This window comes from Passer montanus, unplaced genomic scaffold (genome assembly GCF_014805655.1).
Source record: "Passer montanus isolate IOZ18808 unplaced genomic scaffold, ASM1480565v1 scaffold127, whole genome shotgun sequence".
Taxonomy (NCBI): domain Eukaryota; kingdom Metazoa; phylum Chordata; class Aves; order Passeriformes; family Passeridae; genus Passer; species Passer montanus.
In genome coordinates this window covers 467,074-487,603 of record NW_024359499.1, presented here as the reverse complement: position 1 = coordinate 487,603, position 20,530 = coordinate 467,074, and the positions used below count along the sequence as shown (strand labels likewise).

At 56.2% G+C, this 20,530-nt stretch overlaps 2 protein-coding genes across 2 annotated transcripts in view; one reads left to right on the top strand and one right to left on the bottom strand.

Moving 5' to 3' along the window:
* Window positions 1-6,221, bottom strand: part of LOC120497283 (serine/threonine-protein phosphatase 4 regulatory subunit 3B-like) — a 14,288-nt gene extending 8,067 nt beyond the window's left edge. Inside the window, 1 exon segment of the mRNA XM_039698522.1 lies at window positions 6,038-6,221. Coding sequence (XP_039554456.1) covers window positions 6,038-6,221 — 184 coding nt within the window.
* Window positions 5,967-20,530, top strand: CSRP1 (cysteine and glycine rich protein 1). Its single transcript, XM_039698565.1, has 6 exons — window positions 5,967-6,118; window positions 12,955-13,067; window positions 17,196-17,364; window positions 17,726-17,852; window positions 19,637-19,730; window positions 20,015-20,530. Exons 2-6 carry the CDS (start codon window positions 12,956-12,958, stop codon window positions 20,089-20,091), a joined length of 579 nt encoding a protein of 192 aa, XP_039554499.1. The 5' UTR covers window positions 5,967-6,118; window position 12,955; the 3' UTR covers window positions 20,092-20,530.

The window sequence follows — 20,530 nt, the reverse complement described above, 5'->3', positions numbered from 1 at the left end:
TCTCAGGAATATTTAAATAACGTACAAGCTAATGAATATGCATGTAACCCCAGCAATGTAACCTTCTGTAGAGACCATGATTTTTAGTTTTTTGGCATGCTCTTTGGCTATTTGTCAAAAGCACCCCAGCACTGGGAATATTGTCCTTTTTTATCCTGTTATCCTACTATTGTCCTTTTTTATCCTATTATTAAACTTTTAAATATTCTAAAGAGTGAACTGTTTTTTGCACTGAGTGCCCCCCGAGGCAGAGCCCAGCCAGTTTCAGCTGCCCTGTGCAGATATTGCTGTGCTGAGCAGGCCCCTCAGTCCTTCGGGAAATGAACCTGCCGAGGGTGAAACTGCCCGGTACAATCAGCCTGGCTGGGGGAGCTGAGCCATACAGAGCACAGGGTGCCAGCCCTTCCCAGTGCCACATCCTGCTGTGGTACAACTCGAGCTGGCCTGGGAGCCGTGGCACTGCCCGCTGCCACTCAGGGAATGGTGGAATCACAGGCTCTTGCTGCTGGAAAAGCTCCCCGAGACCGTCGAGTCCAACCATTCCTCCAGAGATGCCACGCTCAGCACTAACCCATGTCCCCAAGTGCTACACCCACATCTGTCACGTGAAAATGGATTTTCTATACTGTTAGTGTGGGGAGAGTTGCTTGACCCCCGGTGTTTAATTTGTCTCGGTGCCCCAGGAGAGCCGAGCCCTCGTGCCCGAGCAGTCTGTCAGCGTCCCGTCCAGGGAGCCTCCCCCGGCCATCCTGCTGGATCCTGGTGGTGCCACTGACCTACTCCAGCATAAGGGAGAGCCCTCAGCAGCTCTTCCCACTTTCTGACTCCGCAGGGGCCCTTCCTTTTTACTGACTGTGTTCCCTGCTGCTGGCGATGGCCAGTGCTGGGGAAGGACTCACCCTCAGAGTTCACAGAATAACTCCCTTTATTGGTATAAAACTGTGACAGATTATAGTTCAAGAATTGTCCGTGATAGTACCTGTCAGTGATAGGATTTGTCACTGATAGGATCTGGCTGCATAAACGTGTTCAAAGCAATCCCGAGACAAGCTCTAATCCCCAATTAAAGCATTCAATGTGCATAGAGTGCAGTTCTTACCCAACAGGTCCTGAAGGGAAAGAAGGCAGGTTCACCCTGTTGTCTGAGCCCAGCAGTAACTATGGAGTTTTCCCTCACTTTTTCCCCCCATTCTCAACAGTTTATTCTTGTTTAAGTGGAACTTAAGTGACTCAAGTCATGCAGGCCTTTATGTGTAAAATTCTTTTGCTTTGCTTTTAAAAATAGTCACAAAATACATCCCAGTGAGGGGTCACACTTTGGCGGGGGGGGTTACCTTTGTGATGGAGGGGTGTGTTAAGGATACAATTAGACTTCAATGAGGAGACCTTACCAGAGGAAAGCATTTTCACCCCAGCTGTTGCCTCGGAAGCAGGATATTTCCTCCTCCCTGACGTGGCTGGCTGTCATTTTCACCCCAGCTGTTGCCTCGGAAGCAGGACATTTCCTCCTCCCTGACGTGGTGGCAGGTTCCCAGCTGCAAAGCACCATCGAGTTTTTTCTAATATCCAACTTGAGATCACTTCCTCTTGTCCTGTCCCTTGTTCCCTGGAAGAAGAGACTGATTCTCCCCTGGCTATAAGTCCCTGCACAGGAAACTCCTGCATCCCTGGGCTCTGCTGGGGAGATGGGAAGGCTGCAGCAGGTGAGAGGCAGAGGAACAGCCCCAGGCAGCCCCAGGTTCCAGAGCCAAGAGACACCACTCTGCCACTGGGGAGACACTGGGAGGTGAGCTGGGATGGCTCTGGGCTCTCTGCACTCCCTAAAGGTGCCAAGGGTGTCTCTCTGCCTCCCAAGGCATCCTGTGCCAGTGCTGGAGGGAGCCAGGCCTGGGCCCTGCTCCCTCTGCAATGGGGTGCTTCACTAGCCTGGTCCCCTTCAGGCCTCTTCAGAGCAAAGACCAGAGATGGTGTTTCCAGCAGCAGAATTGGGGGATACAGGGATCCTTTCTGAAGCTGACAGGCAGCTTTTAATCCACTTGCTCTGCCTCCTCTGGAGAAAAGAAACAGGAGTAGGAGAACCTCTGAAACCTGGCAGCCCCTGCCTTGCTCCTGTGGGATGGAGGGAGGCTGGAGGAGGCAGGTCTGCCCAAGTCTGCTGCAGGTTGGCATCTGCAGCACCATCTCCTGCACCCTGGCTTAGACACAGCCTGTGAGGCATCTGGCAGAGGCTTCCTAGCTCCCAGGGAAAGGATGCTCATTCCCAAATGCTGTGGTGACATCAGCTCTGGGATGTGTCTAATGCTCTACAAGGCCTCGGGATCCCTGTGAGAGATCCCTGGCCACCAGGAGCAGCTGCAGGGGATGATGTTTAGGTTGACAGGTGCTTCACATGAGTGGTCAGTGTGCCCAAGTGGGCAAGGAGGCCAGTGACATCCTGGCTTGTACCAGCCATGGTGGAGCCAGCAGGACCAGCGCCCGTCCCTCTGTGCTGGCACTGCAGAGGCACCTCCAGTCCTGGGGGCAGTTTGGGGGCCCTGATGGCAAGAGAGACACTGAGGGGCTGGAGCATGTCCAGGGAAGGGAACAGAGCTGGGGAAGGGGCTGGAGCACCAGGAGTGACTGGGGGAACTGGGGGGGCTCAGCTCTGAAATATGAGTCTCCTTGAGCCAGGTCTCATAAGCTCTTGGAGATCTGTTTCACACCCAAGATAGCTCAGATACCTTAGAAGGCATAAAATCAGTAGGATGGCTTCTGTGGTAGTGCTGGAAACAAAAAGATTTTAATGAAAGGCAGAATAACAAACTCTATACAGAGAAAAACCGACCCAGGTGCAAGAGGCCCTCCTGCCCCTGGTAAAACACCTCACAAAAGCCATTAGTTTCTTTGTTCTCTTCTTTTTCTAGTAAATTGCTCAGGTGGACTTTTAGACTTCTGTCCAATCCTTAAGTTTGAGATGAAGTCCCCCAGGTCCTATGAGATGCCTTTTCACCTAATTGAGGAGAGAAGCTTCTGGGCTTATTTCCTTTTTAAGGGGACAAAAGACAGGTTTGTCACTCCGTCAACAGGGGGCACATTCCTATACAGCCTGGAGAAAAAGGAGGCCCGGGGGAACCTTCTCAGTTTTTACAACTCCCTGACAGGCAGCTGGAACCAGGTGGAGGTCTGGCTCTTCTCCCAAGTGGGAGGCAAAGAGGAAATGGCCTCCAGTTGTGCCAGGAATTTCTTAGCCCAGAGTTCACAGCAAAATTCCTGTGGGATCTGGTGCCAAAGTTTTCCAGGTCCAAAGGAAGCAGCTCCCTGCTGCCCTTCCAGTCCTCCTCCCTTCCTGCCAGTTTCAGTTGCACAATCCCAGCAGCTCCAGCAGCCTGGGCTCCCCAGCTCCTGCCAGCACAAGTGCTGGGAGCTCCCCAAGTGTGGAGACACGAATCTGGACTCCATGTTCGGAAGGCTGGTTTATTATATTATTATATATATTATATTCAAATACTACATTAAAACTATACTAAAATAACAGAGAGAAAAAGATTGATTAGAAAGCTTGAAAGAACAAGAATAGAAATGAATAACAAAATCTTGTGACTCTCAGAGTCCGATGCAGCTGCATCTGTGATTGGCTCTTAATTAGAAACAACCAACATGCACCAATCACAGATGCACCTGTTGCATTCTACAGCAGCAGATAGTTATTGTTTGCATTTCTTTCCTGAGGCCCTCAGCTCCTCAGGAGGGAAAAATCCTAGCAAAGGATTTTTCATAAAATATCATAGCTACACAAAAGTCCTGCCCCTGCCTCAGGAGAGGAGTGGAAGGAAGGGCCCCTAAGCCCCAGAGAGCAGCCATCAGGCTTCTCGTGTCAGCTGCCTGTTCTTCAGTACCCTCTTCCATTTGTCAAGGAGAAAAAGGCCAGCCCAGGCCAGAGAAATGCAATGGGAGCCTTTGCCTCACCTCCCTTGGCAATCCTGTCCATGGCCACTGCCATCAGGAGCTCTGGAGCATTCAGCTTCTCTCCAGCCTCACCTGCTGCAAGGGCTGGCAGATCCTCATGGAGCACAGGCGCCCCAGGGGCTCCCAGGGCAGCAGCTCAGGATGGGAAGCCACTTAGCCACCAGCAAAACAGTTCCATTCTCCTGACTTCCCCTCCAGCAGCTTCCTGTGCAGCTGCTCCTGGAAGTGGCAGCATTTGCTGACCTCCAGGTCCAGGGAACAGAACACTAATGGATGGAATCTTCTTGGAATCTTCCAGGGCACTAAACATGCCTAAGAAAGGGAAGATCCTTTCCCTGTCTGGTGCTACCTGACTCCTGACCCTGCGTGGGATTTGCTGGGATCAGGGAGGGTGTCCCACTCCCCTCCCTGCCCTCCTCCACAGACACAGAGGGAGTGCCACAGGGGGACAGATTCAGGACGCTGTTTACCACGGGGATGGAGAACAGGAGTTCGTACCCCAGCAAGCTGCAAATCCAGCGGGGATGAGCATGTGAGGGGACAGCCAGTTGGGATGTGGGGTCCTGCCAGCTGCCAGGGTTCTGAGCACAGAGCAGCAACCAGACAGAGCATTTATGGTGGGGTCAGGCTGCAGGGCCTACACATGGATCACCCTCGGCCTTTCAGGGTGTAAACAGCATCCCCTGGAGCCTTGGAATTGTTCATCACAAGGTCCTCGGCCTTCTTGGGCTCCTGTACTGCCCTGGCATAGAAACACATAGGAAAAGGGAAAAGCAGCTTTGCAGCCCTGCAGCCATGCTTTCAATAGGCTGCTCTGGGATGGCTGGACTCAGAGGGACACGTGTGAGGGTACAGAGGGTGTGGGATATCAGAGAAGGGCACCAGTGTCTCTGCTCCTGCACTGCTCTGGCCTCTTCGCTTCTCAGAACTCTCCCTTCACAGGGAGCCAGACTCCCACCTGTGCTGGGAGTGTTTTCCCAACACCTCTGCAGCCTTTCCCATGCAGTTTGGGGCTGTGCATATTTCTCCACCCCATCTGTCTGCACCCAGAGCAGCACTGTTGTGGTGGGTTCCCATGGGAGCCATTGCCAGAAGTCTCTCCTCGTCCCCTGCTCTGCAATTTGTTATGAGAGACTCATAATCCCAGACGAGGCTGGGTTGGAAGAGACCTCAAAGCCCATCTTAGCACACCTGTCCTGCCAGGGACACCTTCCACTACCCCAGGTTAGTCCAAGCCCCGTCCAAGCTGGCCTTTGACACTTCCAGGGATCCAGGGGCAGCCACAGAGGCTCCGGGCTGAGAGAAGCTGAATGCTCCAGAGCTCCTGATGGCAGTGGCCATGGACAGGATTGCCAGGGCCTGCCCACCCATTTTGTAAAACAGTTCTTGCTGAAGTCTTATAAACTCCTTTTTATCTGTGGAAAAGCTACAGTAAGGCCTCCCTAGAGAATCCTCTTGTCCACATGAACACCCCCAGCTGTCCCAGCCTGGCTCCAGAGCAGAGGGGCTCCAGCCCTCAGAGCAGCTCTGTGGTCTCCCCTGGGCTCGCTCCAGCAGCTCCACATCCTTCCCGAGCTGGAAGCCCAGGGCTGGGGCAGCTCTGCAGGTGGGGTCTCAGCTGAGCAGGGCACAGGGGCAGAATCCCCCCCTGCCCTGCTGCCCACCCTGGGGGATCAGCCCAGCACAGGGGCGTTCTGGGCTGCCAGAGCTCGGGGCTGGGCACGCTGGCCTTCTCATCCACCAACCCCCCCACGTCCTTCTCCCCAGGGCTGCTCTCTGTCCATTCTCCAACCCTGCACGTCTATTTTAATTTAGAGGAAAACGTTCAGCAGAACAAAATAGCGCCGAAGCATCTGGGAAGTGCTCCCGCCGCCTGGGAAGCAGCCTGGGGCTCTCAGGGCCCCGGAGGATCCCTCCCCCGGCGGTGGATGCGGCTCCCGGGCAGCGGCAGGAGGTGCCGGCGCTGTCGGGGCCGTCCGGCCGCGCCGTCCCCGCCCGTGACATCAGAGCCGCCGCCGCCCCGCGACCCGCCCTGCCCCGCCGGCGACAAAAGCGCCGAGCGCCGCCGGCCCAGCGCGGCTCCGGCACCGACCCGACCCCGCATCTGACACCGACCCCGCCGCCGGCACCGACCCCGGCTTTGACACCGACACCGTCCCCGGCCCGGCCGCAGGTGGGTGCGGGACGGAGGCGGCCGCCGGGTCCCGCCGGGCGCAGCGGAGCCGCCTCCCCTCCCGTGCCGGGGCTGCCGCTGCCCCAGCCCGGAGCTGCCCCATCCTCCCTCCATGCCCCGAGGATGCGGGGAGGCGCGGGGCTGGGGAGGGGCACGGCCCTGCCGTGTGCCCGCGGGGTGGGCAGCGGAGCGGCGGGACCCCCGAGGCTGCCGCCCGTGCCGGAGCAGCCGCGCACATGGCGGGATGCGGAAGCCCAAGCTCTTGCATCAGATCGACCGAACTGAGTAAAGCTAATTTCCAGGGAGGCTGGGGCAGCTCGGCTGTGGGCTCAGGGCGGTTCGCAGAGGAGATTTGCAGTGTTGTGCTCCAGGCTGGGCACAGCTCCAGGTGCTGCTTTTCAACCTCAGAGCCCTCAGCCCGTGGGACGGGGTTCAGGAGCACTGGGCAAAAGCCCTGGATTCTGCCAAGTCCCTGTATCAGATCTTCTGCTTCTCCCTGCATGAGAAAGGTCCAGTGCTGAAATAGTGTGAGGGGTGAGGCTGCTCCTCCTGGCTCTACAGCTTGGGAAGGGTGAGAGGAGAGGCCCTGCAAGGAGAAACTGTGGACTGTGGTCATTTGGTGTGTTCCTGCTGGAGCAGAGGAGCCTGAGGTCAGAGCTCCTCGGGGTCTGCAGCTTCCTCCCGAGGGGCAGCAGAGGGACAGCTCCGATTTCTGCTCTGTGAGATGGGACAGGACCCAAGGAAACTGCTGGAGCTGTGTCAGGGGAGATTTAGGCTGGCTATCAGGAAAGGTTCTTTCTCCAGAGGGTGCTGGCACTGCCCAGGCTGCCCAGGGAATGGGCACAGCCCCGAGGCTGCCAGAGCTCCAGGAGTGTTTGGACAGCACTGCCAGGGATGCACAGGGTGGGATTGTTGGGGTGTCTGTGCAGCGGCAGGGGTTGGATGTGATCCTTGTGGATCAACTCCAGCTCAGGATGTTCAGTTATTCTGCTGGGGGTGAGGCTGGCAAAGTGCAGTGGGCTCTGGGGAAGATTCAGCCCTTCCCAAGGAGCTCAGGGCTGCTGCTGCACAGACAGCTCAGGGCTGTGCTGCTCCAGTGGGTCATGGGCTCTGTGCCAGCCTCTGCTGTCCCCTGGATCAGGAGCTCTCCAGGCAGGATGGCAGTGCCTGAGAGCTGCCTGAGAGCATCTGAGCTCAGCTCCCTGCTCCTGGAAGGCAGCACCAAGCGGGGAGGATGCAACCAACTGGGGCATTTCAGGGCTTGGGGAAGCTCAAGCAGGCTCAGTCCAGTGATGGATCTTTATCCCTGTGGGAGTCAGGAGCTTTTCTTAGCACCCCTGAAAATGCTGTTGCTTTTGTTCTGGATCAAGTTGGGATTTTCATGGAGGACCCTGCTTCCAAGGCGACACAGTCTTAAGCTGCGCCAAGAGAAATAGAGGTTGGATATTAGGAAAAAGTTTTTTATAAAAGAGTGATCAAATAGTGGAAAGGCCTGCCCGGGGAGGTGGTGGAGTCACCATCCCTGGATGTGTTTAAAAGAGTCTGGATGTGGCACTCTGTGCCATGGTTTAGTTGAGGTGTTAGGGCATGGGTTGGACTTGATGATCTTGAAGGTCTCTTCCAACCTGAACGATTCTGTGAATTCTGTGAATTCTTTGTAAGCCAAGCTTGGGAGCTGTGTGCGCAGGCAGAGGCCCATGGCTGCACCAGTGGCTCAGCTCTGTGCTGGCCTCTCTCAGGCCCCTGCTCTGCAAAGCCAACCTGAGGCTGCCTTGGTGGCAGAATGATTTGATTTGATTGCTGCTGGAGTCAAACCTGACTGCTCTTGGAGTCACAGAGTAGATGAGCCACATGTGAGCATCACTCTCGAGCTCAGAGTCTCTTGACTTCCTTTCCTCCTATCCCAGCAAAGTCCTCAGAGGTGTCTGATGTGATCCAGCTGCACCTCCTGGGGCAGTTCTGTGATTTCCCTCTGGTAATTCCCAGTGGTTTTCCATGCCTCTGAGCTCACCAGCCTCAGGTCCCCATTCTCTTGCTCACCAGTTCAACATCACTGGGTCACACATGTCCTTTATTTATCCTTGTTTACACTGTTGGTGGCCCAGAGTCTGCTCACATCAGTGCTGCTCCCAGCTCATGACACAGCAGGGGACAAGGGGACAGTTCTAGCTCACCCCTTGTAGAGCTATTCCCACCTGTGCCCAGGTGATGGGGAAGCTGCTCTGTGACAGTTCCTGTGTGCCTGGGGCAGAGTCCCCACGGGTCTGACTGCAGGTCCCGCGGGGACAGTTCTAGCTCACCCCTTGTAGAGCTATTCCCACCTGTGCCCAGGTGATGGGGAAGCTGCTCTGTGACAGTTCTGTGTGCCTGGGGCAGAGTCCCACGGGTCTGACTGCAGGTCCTGATGCTGAACCCCTGGTGCCATGTTCTGGGGCTTTCCCAGGAGATGTTCCCTGGTCTATCCCTGGGAGCTGGCTCCTCTCTGCCCACCTCTCACCTGTCTGGGTCCCTCTTGCTTCACATTTCTGCCCATTTTATGGCCGTGCCAGCTGCTCTCTAAACTGGAAGGCACTACTCAGATCCCTGGCCTTGGGGTTCCTGCTATGGCTTTCTCCCTTTAATTCTTTCCTTTGTCAGGGCATGGATTAATTCTGCCTGGACTGCTGTGAACGTGCTTAGAAGTGAATTTGTGCAGCACTGATGGTGCTCTTCTGTCATTCACTCGTTTTAATGCTCTCATTTGGAAAAAAAGAACTTTTTGTATGGGTCAGTATGTCTGCTGTTCCTCAGTGATCTCCGAACACAAAGTGATTGCTCTGCAATTACTCTAGGATTTTAGTAGGGCACAGACGTGGGAAGATTGTTCAGCTATTGCCAAAAGTTGGATGGTTGAGCTGACGTCTTGGTGGCTGCAGGGATGTTCCTCAGAGGACAGCTGGGACCTGCCCCACCTTGAGTGCTCCCATGGCCATGGAGCTGCATCCACACAGCCACAGGCGCTGCTCCAGCTCCAGCAGTTTCCACCCAGCTGCCCTCAGGGTGGCAGAGTGAAGGGTGTCAGCTCTGAGGGCAGTGACAGGGGCACACTGACCTTTCAACCCACTCAAAAAAGAGGATGACTGTGTTTCTGCTGCCTGATGGCTGCATCAGCTCACTGCTTCCTCTTACAGCCAGTGATCACCTCCCAGAGCACCAGCACATACTGGTTCCATACTGGTTTATGCCTGGTTGTTCAGTGTAGCTTACACTGCTCCCAGACTGGTACAACACAGCACCTCTGAAATGCACGTGAGTCTGAGCCTGGATTTCATAGAGCCACAGACAGGGCTGGGTTGGAAGGATCTCAAAGGTTATCCAGGGCCACCCCCTGCCATAGGCAGGGGCAACTTCCACTATCTGTGATTGCTCCAAGCTCCATCCAAGCTGGTCTTTGCCGGAGAGCTGGACTGCTGCAACATGAGACTCTGGACCTAGGGTTAATCTCCAGCAAGTGTCAGCCTTGGGTGGCTCTGCACAAGCCTCCCCTTGTCTGTGCTCCCCACGGTGCAGCTGCTGCTAAAGGATGGGGTCTTGGTTTGGGGGCCTCTTCCCTTATCTGCAGTGAATAGTGGAGTGGTTCCAGGACCAAGCCCTGCTTGGCATTGAGGGTGGTGTTTGTAGGGCTCTGGATATATTTGCTGGGAGTTGTGGAGATGTAGGAGGAAGGAGAATAATCTTGTTTTTTTTGGCAGCCTTTTGTCTGTGCTCAGTGAGGTCACTGGCTGTAGGATTGTCACCTCCTGTTCCTTATTTTGCATGGCACCCAGAGTGACTTGGAGAAGTGTGACTGTGGTCACCAAGTGTTGCAATTGGGCAAAATATGCAAAGTATTCTGAAAATAAGGATGAAGGGATTGTAAACACTCTGACATATCTTAAAGTGGCCATTACTTGGAACTGGGGAAAGGATCTGTCTGAATGGCATTTGTGAGGCCAGGCTGGTCAGGTCCATGTGCCCAGAGCAGGGTTTTCCTATTCCTTTTTTTGCTGCTGATGAAAGCCTGTAGCACAGATTTGGTCTCTGTGTGGCCTGCTGGGCCCACAGCATGTAGGGGGGCATGTTGTGGACTAACAGGGAATTCACAGCAATTTAAATCTTCTCTCAGGTTTTCTGTGTGTCTGGCTGTGAGCCCTCACATGGATCCCCAGGACAAAATGATTTCCATGGTCTCTCCCGTCAGAAAATCCATCCTGATGTGTGCCAGGAGGTTTTGCTGGGATGTGGTTTTGCTGGGGCTGTGTTTGTGCTTCATGGTGAGAGTCACCTGCTCAAATCACCTGGTGGCATAATTTAAACTGAGTGGAGGCACCTGCACCTTTCCCATGGTGGATTGATTGAGGAAAATCAGCAGCAGCAAAAGGGCTGGCACTCCTTTTGTGGCAAATGCCGGGTGAGGTTCACCCAGAAGCAGATTTTATCCTCCCTTAGGTTTCCAGGCAGCTCAGGAGAAGGTGTCCTCACTGCTGATCTCTTGGTTTGAGCAGGGTAGCCCTGATGGTCAGGACAAACAACACCTCTTCCTTCACTGCTGCTGCTCTGAGGGGAACAAAATGTGCTGTGGAGGCAAAGGGGAGCAGCTGGTCCCACACCATGGGATGATGCACTTGTGGAGTCCTCTGGAGCAGGGAGGGCTGGCAAGAGGCTGCCCCCAAAACCAGGGCTGGGGAATCCCAGAGATGGGGTCTGCCAGCTGTGGTGGCTGGAAAGGGATGGGGGACCGAGAAGAATTGTAGCCAGTGATGTGTCATTCCTGACATGGGCTCTGACACAGGGGCTGGTGGGTTCCCATGCCATGCGGGCTCAGGGGGTGCTGCTGGATGTTTCTGCCCTCCAAGGAAACTCCTGAAGCGGGTACTGCCGTCCTCCTGATGGAGGGGAAAAACCAGGCTGTGAAGAGAAACAGCCTGGCCTTTTTAGGCAATCCAAAGGTCGGGACTGGAAGAATGAGGCTGAAAGGGAGGGGTTTGGCACAATGGGAAGCCCAGCCTGCAGAGCCTTTCGAAAAGAGACTTCCCAGCTGCTGTGATCACACCCCAAACACAGCTCCTGGGAGCCAGCACAGCCCCCCAGCCCCTGCTCCTCCCCCTCTCTGTCTGTCTGTCTGTCCTGCACTGAGACCCTCTAGGCATCTGGTGGGAGGTGTGACCAGGATAAAGTGGGGTCAGCAGGTCAGTTCTGAGCCCTGTGCTGACCCCTGCCCTGGTAACCAGGCGGGGATCAGTTTCCATTTTCCTGACAAAATACTCTGACACAGGAAAGATCTTGACTTCCCCGTGGCCTGGGAGGTGCAGGGATCTCGCTGTGCCCGTGAGCCCTTCATGGTTCCCCTTCTCTGTTTGATGCAGTCCTGCTGGGTTTAGCACCCACCTCCCCAGCTGGGAGAGCCACTGGGATTGGAGACCCAGGGATGGGGCTTCAGCTGCTTGAGGTGACCCAGGATCTGCTGCAAGGGGGGTGCTCCAAGGCTTCTGGTGTGCCCCAGCAGACCCAGGTCCCTTCCTCATCTCCACACAGCTGAGCTTAGGGAGGTGACAAGATCCTACACACTTAGTGGGCTGGCAAATCTTGTACTCTGAAAATGGGGTTTAGTTTTGGAGACCCCTGCCCTGCTTTAGCTGTTCAAGGGTCGGGAAGCACATGGTGATTTGTGCTGCCTGTCCCCAGATGGGAGCAGGGTGGGGAATTACAGAGGTGTTGATGGAAAGAGGCCCCTGGAGACATCTCAGGCTGTAGCTTTTGTGCCTATTGACCTTGCTTGTATCATTGGGCCCCTCCAAAAAGTGTTTTATTGTCCTTGTAGCAACCCCTGCTGTTTGATCCTCCTTAGCTTCCTCTTGGCCACACTCAGTTAGCCTGGCTCCCTCAGAATCTCCTTGCAGGACTTTGTTGTGTGAATGTCTCAAAGTTTATGTTGACCTGGTCTTCCCCAGTGTCAGGGTCCCTCTGGGCTGGAGCTCTGCTGCTCGGGTAAGCAACTCACAGTATTTTGGGGTTTTCTGCAAATCTAGAGGCCTCTTGATGGCGTCTCATCAGACACAGTTTCGGAATGAGAAGAGAAGTAGAAGCATTTATAGCCTGCTGAGGAGCTGGATGGTGGCTTAGGCTGGTGCTCAGGTCTTTGCCCTGCACAGTCTTCTTGATTTCAGATTCTCCAGGCTCCATGACTCTGCCTGCAGTCCTGGAGGAGACTGAGACACCGGAGCGCAGGGAGTGCCTGGGAGGGGTTGGTCACGCAGCAGCTGCTGGTGCTGTGGGACATGTGCCAGAGCCTGGGGTTAGTGGTGTCAGGGTCAGCTTGTGCCCTCGGGCAGCCCTGACTGTCCCCTGCCCTGCAGTGGCTGAGATGGAAAAGGTGGTCAGGGAGGAGAAGCTGGGACTGTGTCCGGGGCTGTGGCAGCTGTGCAGCACCAGGGCTCAGTCACAGTCACCCTGACCATGGCGTGGGGCCCAGGAGGGCTGTGACCTGAGAGGTGCCTGGGTGACTCTGTGGGTGCTCTCTCCCTTTTCCTGGCACTGAGGAGCTGGGAGGTCCCATGGCTCCAAGAGAGGGATTTCTGCTGCTCCTGGCAGACAGGACCAGTGGTCCCTGGGAGGCACTGGCACTGCTGGGTGCTGGGTCCCTGAGTTCTAATGATGCTGCTCGTTGCCAGCCCTGCTGTCTGTGCCTGCTGCAGACACTGTGGGTGCTCTCTGCACGTGTGGATGTGGGAAAGCTGCTGGAGCTCTGGCTGCCCCATGCCGCCCATGCCAGCCCCACAGAGCCCTGCCCCTGTCCCTGACTCTGCTTTCCCCTGCAGGATGCCAAACTGGGGAGGAGGGAAGAAGTGTGGGGTGTGCCAGAAGGCCGTGTACTTCGCTGAGGAGGTGCAGTGCGAAGGCAACAGCTTCCACAAGTCCTGCTTTTTGTGCAGTGAGTACCACCCCTTCCTGACCCCCTCTCTGCTCCCTGGGCAAGGGCTTCTCAGGATGTCTCCAGACCCCAGCGTGGCAGGAGCACAGATCATCCTGGGACACGCTGGCTCAGCCAGCACCCACACAAAGACTTAGTCCATCCCTCCTCCAGGGAAAGGCCAGGCTGGGTCCCCTGCTCTGTCCCCAGATGTTAAGCATGAGACAGGGCCTCTCCCAGCAGTGGTGGCAGGAGGTGGCACATCCCATGCAATGCTTGGAGGTGGGGCTGGCTTCAGCCTTCCCAATGGCTTTGCCACACTAAAAGGTGGTTGAGCCTGGGGAGCTGGCATCGAATCTCCTCATGTCTGAAGGGATGATGGGAAGGAGATGTGGTCCTGTCCTGGCCCTTGTGCTGATGGAAAGCCTCCTGAGAAGTGCTGAAGCATCACCCCCACCCTGTCTGCAGATCCACTCTTACTGAGGGGGTCTCTGTGTTTGGACCCAAGTGTCACCTCTGGGGAAGGGCAGCAGAACAGAATCTGGCTGCAAGTGATCCACTGCCGAGCTCCCTTCCTCTGCCCCCTCTGCAGGGTCCTACAAATACTGCTGGGATCCTGCTGCAAGTCCTGACACCCTTCCCTGCCTTTGGGGATCCCAGGGCCGGTGGTGTTGCAGTGCTGAGAGCAGCTCCTTAAACCTGGGGAATCCAGAGGGGCTGTAAGACGTTTGATTAATAAGATGAGCAGTGTCAGATGAGCAGTACCTCTGCCTGTGTGGTACCAGATTACTGTCCTCTGTCCCTGGAGACTGTCACATATCAGAACCAGTTACTCTCCTGTGCCTACAGGAGATGGGGCTTGGAGCAGCCTGGTCTAGTGGAAGGTGTCCCTGCCCATGACAGGGGTAGGACAAGATGAGTTTTAAGCTCCCTTCCCACCCAAACCTCTCTGGAATTGTGTGGACAGGAGCACACACATTGCCTGTGTCTGCTGATGGCTCCTCGAGGCGTTGCCTCTGCCACAGAGCAGCAGAAGTGCAAATCCAGGGTGGCCTTGCAGCAGGGCCCCACAGAGGTTTAATGTTTCCTCAGCTGGTCCCAGTGCCCTGGTCCCAATGTCACCATCCTGTCAGCAGGGAGCACAGCTGGGATCTTTTCCAAAGGGGCAGCAAGCAGAGGTGGGATCTGGAAACAAGGCACGCTCTGGAACTGATCTCTTCCAGCAGGGCAACTCCAGTGGCCTCATGGGATGGTCCCTGTGATGTGCCTGTGTCTGCCCAGCCTGCCTGGGGCACAGCACGTACAGCTGGCTCCAGAGGGGACAGGGCAGAGGGGGGCTGCTGCTGGGTCTGTGCTCCCTGCAGCGTGCCCAGCAGCTCCCATTTGTGGGAGTTTCCAGGCTGCAAACGTGCTTTGGCTGGTGGGGCTCAGCAGGGGAGTTGTTGAGGCGTTTCCTGGGCAGGATGAGGGTGACAGTCTGGGTTTGTATGGCAGCTGCTGTGCAGAAGGAAGTCCTGTTTATTCTTTGGCCTCAGATAAGGAGGGTGGGGAATGTTGCTCTCACCCCTTGTGCACACAGCTGGTTTGCCAGAGAGAGCTGCTGCCATGGGATGCTGGCACTCAGAGAGCAGGGCAGGGCTCCAGGAGCCACGAAATGAGGCTAAAGGCATTTCTTCCAGGGGGAACACAGCCATAGTGGGGAAGAAGGTCCCCTGTGTGTGATCATGGAAACAAGTGCCAGGGAGTGGTCCTGGGCTGTCCCTGCACTTTGCAGGCATTTGTTATGCCACTCCACGTGTACCCAGCAGCTCTGCCTGTCCTGGCTGTGGCTCTCCTGCCAGGCTGTGGCTCATGTGTCAGCCCACCCTGCTGCCCACTGTTCCCAGTCCGTGCCACAGGCTGTGGGTGGTGTTCCCGAGCTCCTGCATTCCCAGCCTGTTCCCCAGTGCTGCATTTGGGCCCCATCAAGGAACTTGAAGCCATTATCTTTAGGGAGAATAACAAATACTTCAAGCAGATCTGCCAAAAACATCATCTAAAAGGAGCCAAGCCTACCACAGTGCATTAGAGCTCAGGGAGCAGCTTGGTGATTGACTCCTGGTCGTGATCCAGCTGTCTGGGTAGCGCAGCAGAAATGAGCTGGAATGAACCCCATGGCCTTGGAAGGCAGAGGCAGCTCTTGTCTGATTGTTTTGCCGAGCAGCTCAGCTGCTCTTAGAAAAACAAAGGGTCCTTAACTCCTGAGTGCAGTGCACTGGAATTCCTGCAATGCACAAACCCGGGGGCTGGGTAAAAAAAAATTCTGTTGCCTCTCAAAGCTCTGTGAGTACAGATGAGGGACTGTGAAAGGTTGGGCTGGAGCTCCAAATCCACCCAGATCCCACCAAGACCATTCACTGCTGCCCAGGGACAAAGCTCACACAAAACCCTTTGAAATGCCAGTGAAAGTGCCCGAATTCCTTCCTGATGGCCTGGCTGAGCAGTGTCACTCCAGGGCAATGCAGAGACCCCAGGAGCAGCTTTGGAACCAGCTGCCTGCTCTGGTCTCTCCCAGCTGGGATCTGTTCTCCATCCCCAGCTCCTGCTGTGATGGGAGCATGAGGCCAGGAGAGGACTCAGCCAGAGCCTCCTTAGATGGCAGGAGATGCTTCCCTTTCCTCCTCCTTGTCCCAGCAGAGGCACACAGGGTTCTCCTGGCTGTATTTAGTCATGGAAGGGCTGCCTTCTGCCCCTGCTCTGTTTGTGCTGCTCTGAGGGGAGAACTCTGCTCTGTTTGCATTCCTGTGATATTGGGAAAGGCCAAGAAGCTGCTGGAAGCCTCGACATTTAAGGCGTGGAAGGCAGGAGGGGGAGCTGTGGCAGCTGCAGCCGGATCTGTTTGGGGCTGGCTGCCAGCGCTGCGGACTCTGCCCTAGGAGTGGGATCCTGCATGGGCACGTGGCACCGGGCATCACTGGAGTTTGGGTGCTGGTGGCCTCCTGCTGGCTGGGCACAGCATCTCAGGAAGGGCTGGGAAGGAACGGGGCAGCTGGGACAAGAGCTGGTGCTTCCAGGACCTTATGGGGGTTTATAAAAGAGAGGCAGAGTGACTTTGTACACAGGCAGATAATGACTGGGTAATGGGGATGTTTTAAAACTTAAAGAGAAGCAATCTAGATTAGATATAAGGGAGAAAGTTAGATTAGATATAAGGAAGTAATTCTTTACTCACAGGGTGGTGGGGCATTGCTTCTCGGAGAAGCTGTGGCTGCTCCATCCCTGGAAGTGTTCAAGACCAGGTTGGACAGGGCTTGCAACAACCTGGGATAGTGGAAAGTATCCATGGCAGAGAGTTGGAATCAGATAATATGAATTGAAGGTCTCTTCCAACCCAAACCAGTCTGTGATTCTATGGAAACCTGAAAATCAAGAGAAGGTCTGAGCCCAGCATCAAACTCAAACTCTGGGTGAGCTCAGCACAGCCCCTGAGCCTGGCTGCCATCTCCTCCTGCCCATCTTACATCCCACATTGACCCCCCAGGGGCTCAACCACTGGCTGAGTTAGTGTTCCTCACCTGAGACCCCCCCACGCACACCCCCAAACCCAGGGCTGAGGTGTCAGGTGAGCCTTTGAGCTCTGGAGGGTGGCTGTGCCCAATGTGTGGAGCCCTTGCAGTGCCTTGGGTGTTGCATTGGCCACAGGGCTGCTCTTGGATGGCTCTTGGTCCATCCAAACACCAGGAAAACCACATTTCCTCACATTTCTTTGCCCCAAGTGCTTCCTGCTGTGGATTTGCAGTGGACAAGGTGCGGGGCCGGGACATCCATCCTCAGGCCTGAGACTCCTGCAGTGATTGGTAGGGAAAATTCACCCCCATGGTTTAAGTGCAACTGCAGGAGAACAGCACCCAGAGGGTTAAGACAGCTTTCCTTCCCTTCCCTTGGTATCAGCCTGTTGGCTTTGGTGGTTGCTTCCTTTTAAAGCCAGACACCTCTCTTGTTGTGATCCTTATCTGCCTGGTTTGCATGTGCTCCCTGCAGCTGCATGCTGGAGGCTTTCCCTGCTCCTTGGGAGCCGAGCTCTGCTGTCCCTGTGAGGGCTTGTTTTCCCCAGCTAATCAGTGAGCCCTGGTGGAGCAGGCTGATGCCACACCCTCCCCTCTGTTCTAGTGGTCTGTAAGAAGAATTTGGACAGCACCACTGTGGCCGTGCATGGTGAGGAGATCTACTGCAAGTCCTGCTACGGGAAGAAGTACGGCCCCAAGGGCTACGGCTACGGGCAGGGAGCAGGGACCCTGAGCACGGACAAGGGCGAGTCCCTGGGAATCAAATATGACGAGTGAGTTTGAGCCTTGTTTTTGACAGCTGGGGCTGTGGGCACCTTCTCCCCACACCTGTCCTGTGGTGCATGGCTGTGGTGCAGCCTGTCCTGGCTCCCAGCAGTGTCCATGGGCTGCCTGGCCCCTCTGCCCTTCCAGGGAATCCCACTGAACCCTGTTTGGTGGGTGGGATGGGATGGGACATGTCCCCATTGCCTGAGCACACTGCCCACCCTCTCCCAGCACACAGCCCCCAGGCTGAACTTTCCATGGGGCTCACTCTTCTGAAGTTTCCCTTACAAACTGGGCTGGGATTTGGGATCCTGTAGTTCTTCCCTGCTCCACCTTGCATCCCTGATCGTAGCTCCCTGCCACCCACAGGGGCCAGCCCCACCGACCCCTGAACCCCAATGCAGCCAGGATGGCCCAGAAGGTGGGAGGAGCTGACGGGTGCCCCCGCTGTGGGCAGGCCGTGTACGCGGCTGAGAAGGTCATTGGAGCTGGGAAGGTAAGAGGGGATGGTGGGCAGGGGCACAGGGATGGTGGGCACAGGGTCCTCCATGGCAGGGACACCTTCAGACATGGCAGGGACACCTTCAGAGAGGGTCTGGACCTGCCCTCAGCCAGGGCTGGGCTTGGGTCCAATGGCCGTGTTCACCTGGAAGCTTGGCACCAAAAGGAGATCTTGGCATGTCTGGGAGCCAGGTTGTCCAAGCTGCAGCACTCTCACAGACTTGTAGAGGGGGAGAAAGACATTTTATGTTAAATATTTATGGTCCTGCTCAGCACAGGCCACAGTGGACATCCTGCTGTGGATGTGCTGGGAGGGTGAGCAGTGACATGTGCCATGGCCAGTGTCCCTGTTAACTGAAAAGTGCCTCTTTGTCCCCTCTGTGCCACAGGCCAGGATGCTGTGGCCAGGATTTGGGGAAGGCAGTGAATCCCAGTGGTCAGCACTGGCCACAGGTCGGGCAGGGGGCTGGAGCTGTGGGCATGGGTTTGGTGAATGTTCCTGGGGCTGTTCTGCTGGTGGCTGGGTCAGCTCAGGGTTTGGTGTGAAGGTCACTAGCACAGCCCTGGCACTCCCTGTGCCAAGGTCATCCCTTCACCAGGGTTCTTTGCACCCTGAGCTGTGGCCTGGTCCCAGCCCAGCTCCTCTGCAAGGCCTGGGGACCCCTTCTGCCCTGTCAGCCCTGGGACCCCAGATGAGGTCCCTGCCTGGAGCTGCCCTCCCCACGAGGCCAGGCACATGCAGAGCTTGTCAGGGACACAGGGCCAGGCTACTAGGCTTTGTGCCATGGGGACAGGGTGGCCATGCTGGGACAGCCTCACTAGTGATGAGGTTTCACTCCTTGACCTGGCTGGGCTCTGTCCTCCTGGGGCTTTGTGCTTGTCCTGTGTCCCCAGAACAAGGAGAGGGGGTCAATAGAAAGGGCCCCTCAGCATCATCACCCCCCAGCTGGCTTGTGATGGACACGTTGAGGGTCAGCCCAGGGTCAGAAGCTGAATTTACCATTAAAACCATGATCTGGGCTTCCTGGTCAGCTTCTGGCCCCAATGTTTACTGAGAACCAAAGCTGGTGAAGCAGTTACATTAAAGTAGACCCAGAGAGGATTCCAGAGCATGTATTTCATGTGCTAATGTTTGCTGGATGACTCCATCCAATACCTCCTCCTCCAGCCTGTGAATTTCACATTTTCTTCCAAAAAAGGTTTCATGTTTTCCCAAGTGTTTGTTTAAATTCCTCGGTGAGCAGTTCTGGCTACTTAAGGTCTGCCTGAAGGCTGTGAGCTCATTTATCTCCAGGGGACTGCTGGAACCATGGGGGGTTATTTTTAAACACTGTCTGGTTTTGGCATTTTTCCTCTCTGTTTGCTGCCTTCCTTGGAGCTGTTGTTGTGTGGGACAGTTGTCCCATCCCTGCTGCCACGCAGTTGTGGGTCTCAGCTGGACAATGGGGGGACTTATCTCGCTGGTTAAGAGAGGGCAGTCCCCAAAGAGGGGGGGATTGCTCCTTACAAATTATTGTAGAAATTGCTGCACAAATGACTTAGAGTGTTGACAAAAAGGTCTCCAAAACCAGATCAGCACAGGAGCAGTGCCCACACCTGATGTTTCCTCTCTGTATTTTCCCTGTGGGGCTGGGAGTGCTTTCCAGGGAAGAGCTTTTATCCCGTTCAGAGCTCTTTGCCAGCCCCTTTGGATCAGAAGCAGAGCAGGGAGCCTGGTTGGTACCAGAGCCTGGCTGTCCTGTCCCTGGGGTCTGACCGAGCTCTGCTCCTGTCCCACAGTCCTGGCACAAGTCCTGCTTCCGCTGTGCCAAGTGTGGCAAAAGCTTGGAGTCCACCACCCTGGCAGACAAAGATGGGGAGATCTACTGCAAAGGTGAGCCCACCTTCCCTGCTGGCTTGTCCTGGGCTCTGAGGGGTGGGAGTGAAGATCCCTGTGCAGGGACCCAGAGGGGTTGAAGGCTGGGCAAGGGGTGGCCCAGCAGCTGCTTTCAGGGACAGACCGTGCCAGCCACAGAGCTGGAGAATTTCCTGCTGAGCCAGGGCCTCTGTTTGCCCAACAGATGTGGCAAACCTTGTCCTGTCCAGGCAGGGTGTGCCCCCTGGGCACGACCCGCTCCTGTGCCAGCCTCACCTGTGTCTCCCTTCTGTCCTCTGCAGGTTGTTACGCCAAGAACTTCGGTCCCAAGGGCTTTGGCTTCGGGCAGGGCGCCGGGGCACTGATCCACTCACAGTGAGCCCCAGGGCTGAGCCCTGCTCTCGCCCGGGGCTCGTCCTGTGCTGCCCGCCCGCCCCACGCCGCAGTGAGTGCCCCACTGTCACCCCCAGCCACCGCTGCTTTGCAGCACCAGCCCCTCCCGCCCTGCCCCGGCGCTCCCCGGAGCCAGGGGCGTCCCAGCCTTGTCCCTGTGGGGTCCTGCTGGGGCAGGTGGCACGGGGGGGCCACTCCCTGCCACTGCAGAGAGGCCCCGGTGCCCCCGTCCTGCTCCGCGTTGCCCGTCCCGCCGGCTGCGTGCTCAGCGTGACACCGAGCAAGCAATAAAACATCGGAGACACCAGAGCTCACCGGGCCTGGCCCTGCCCCTGCCTCCTGTCTGCGGCTGAGGGTGGGCACTGGGTGCCCCGGGCTGGGGGTGTTGGCAGTCCTGGTTTGAAGTTCAAGCCCCATGGCGGGAA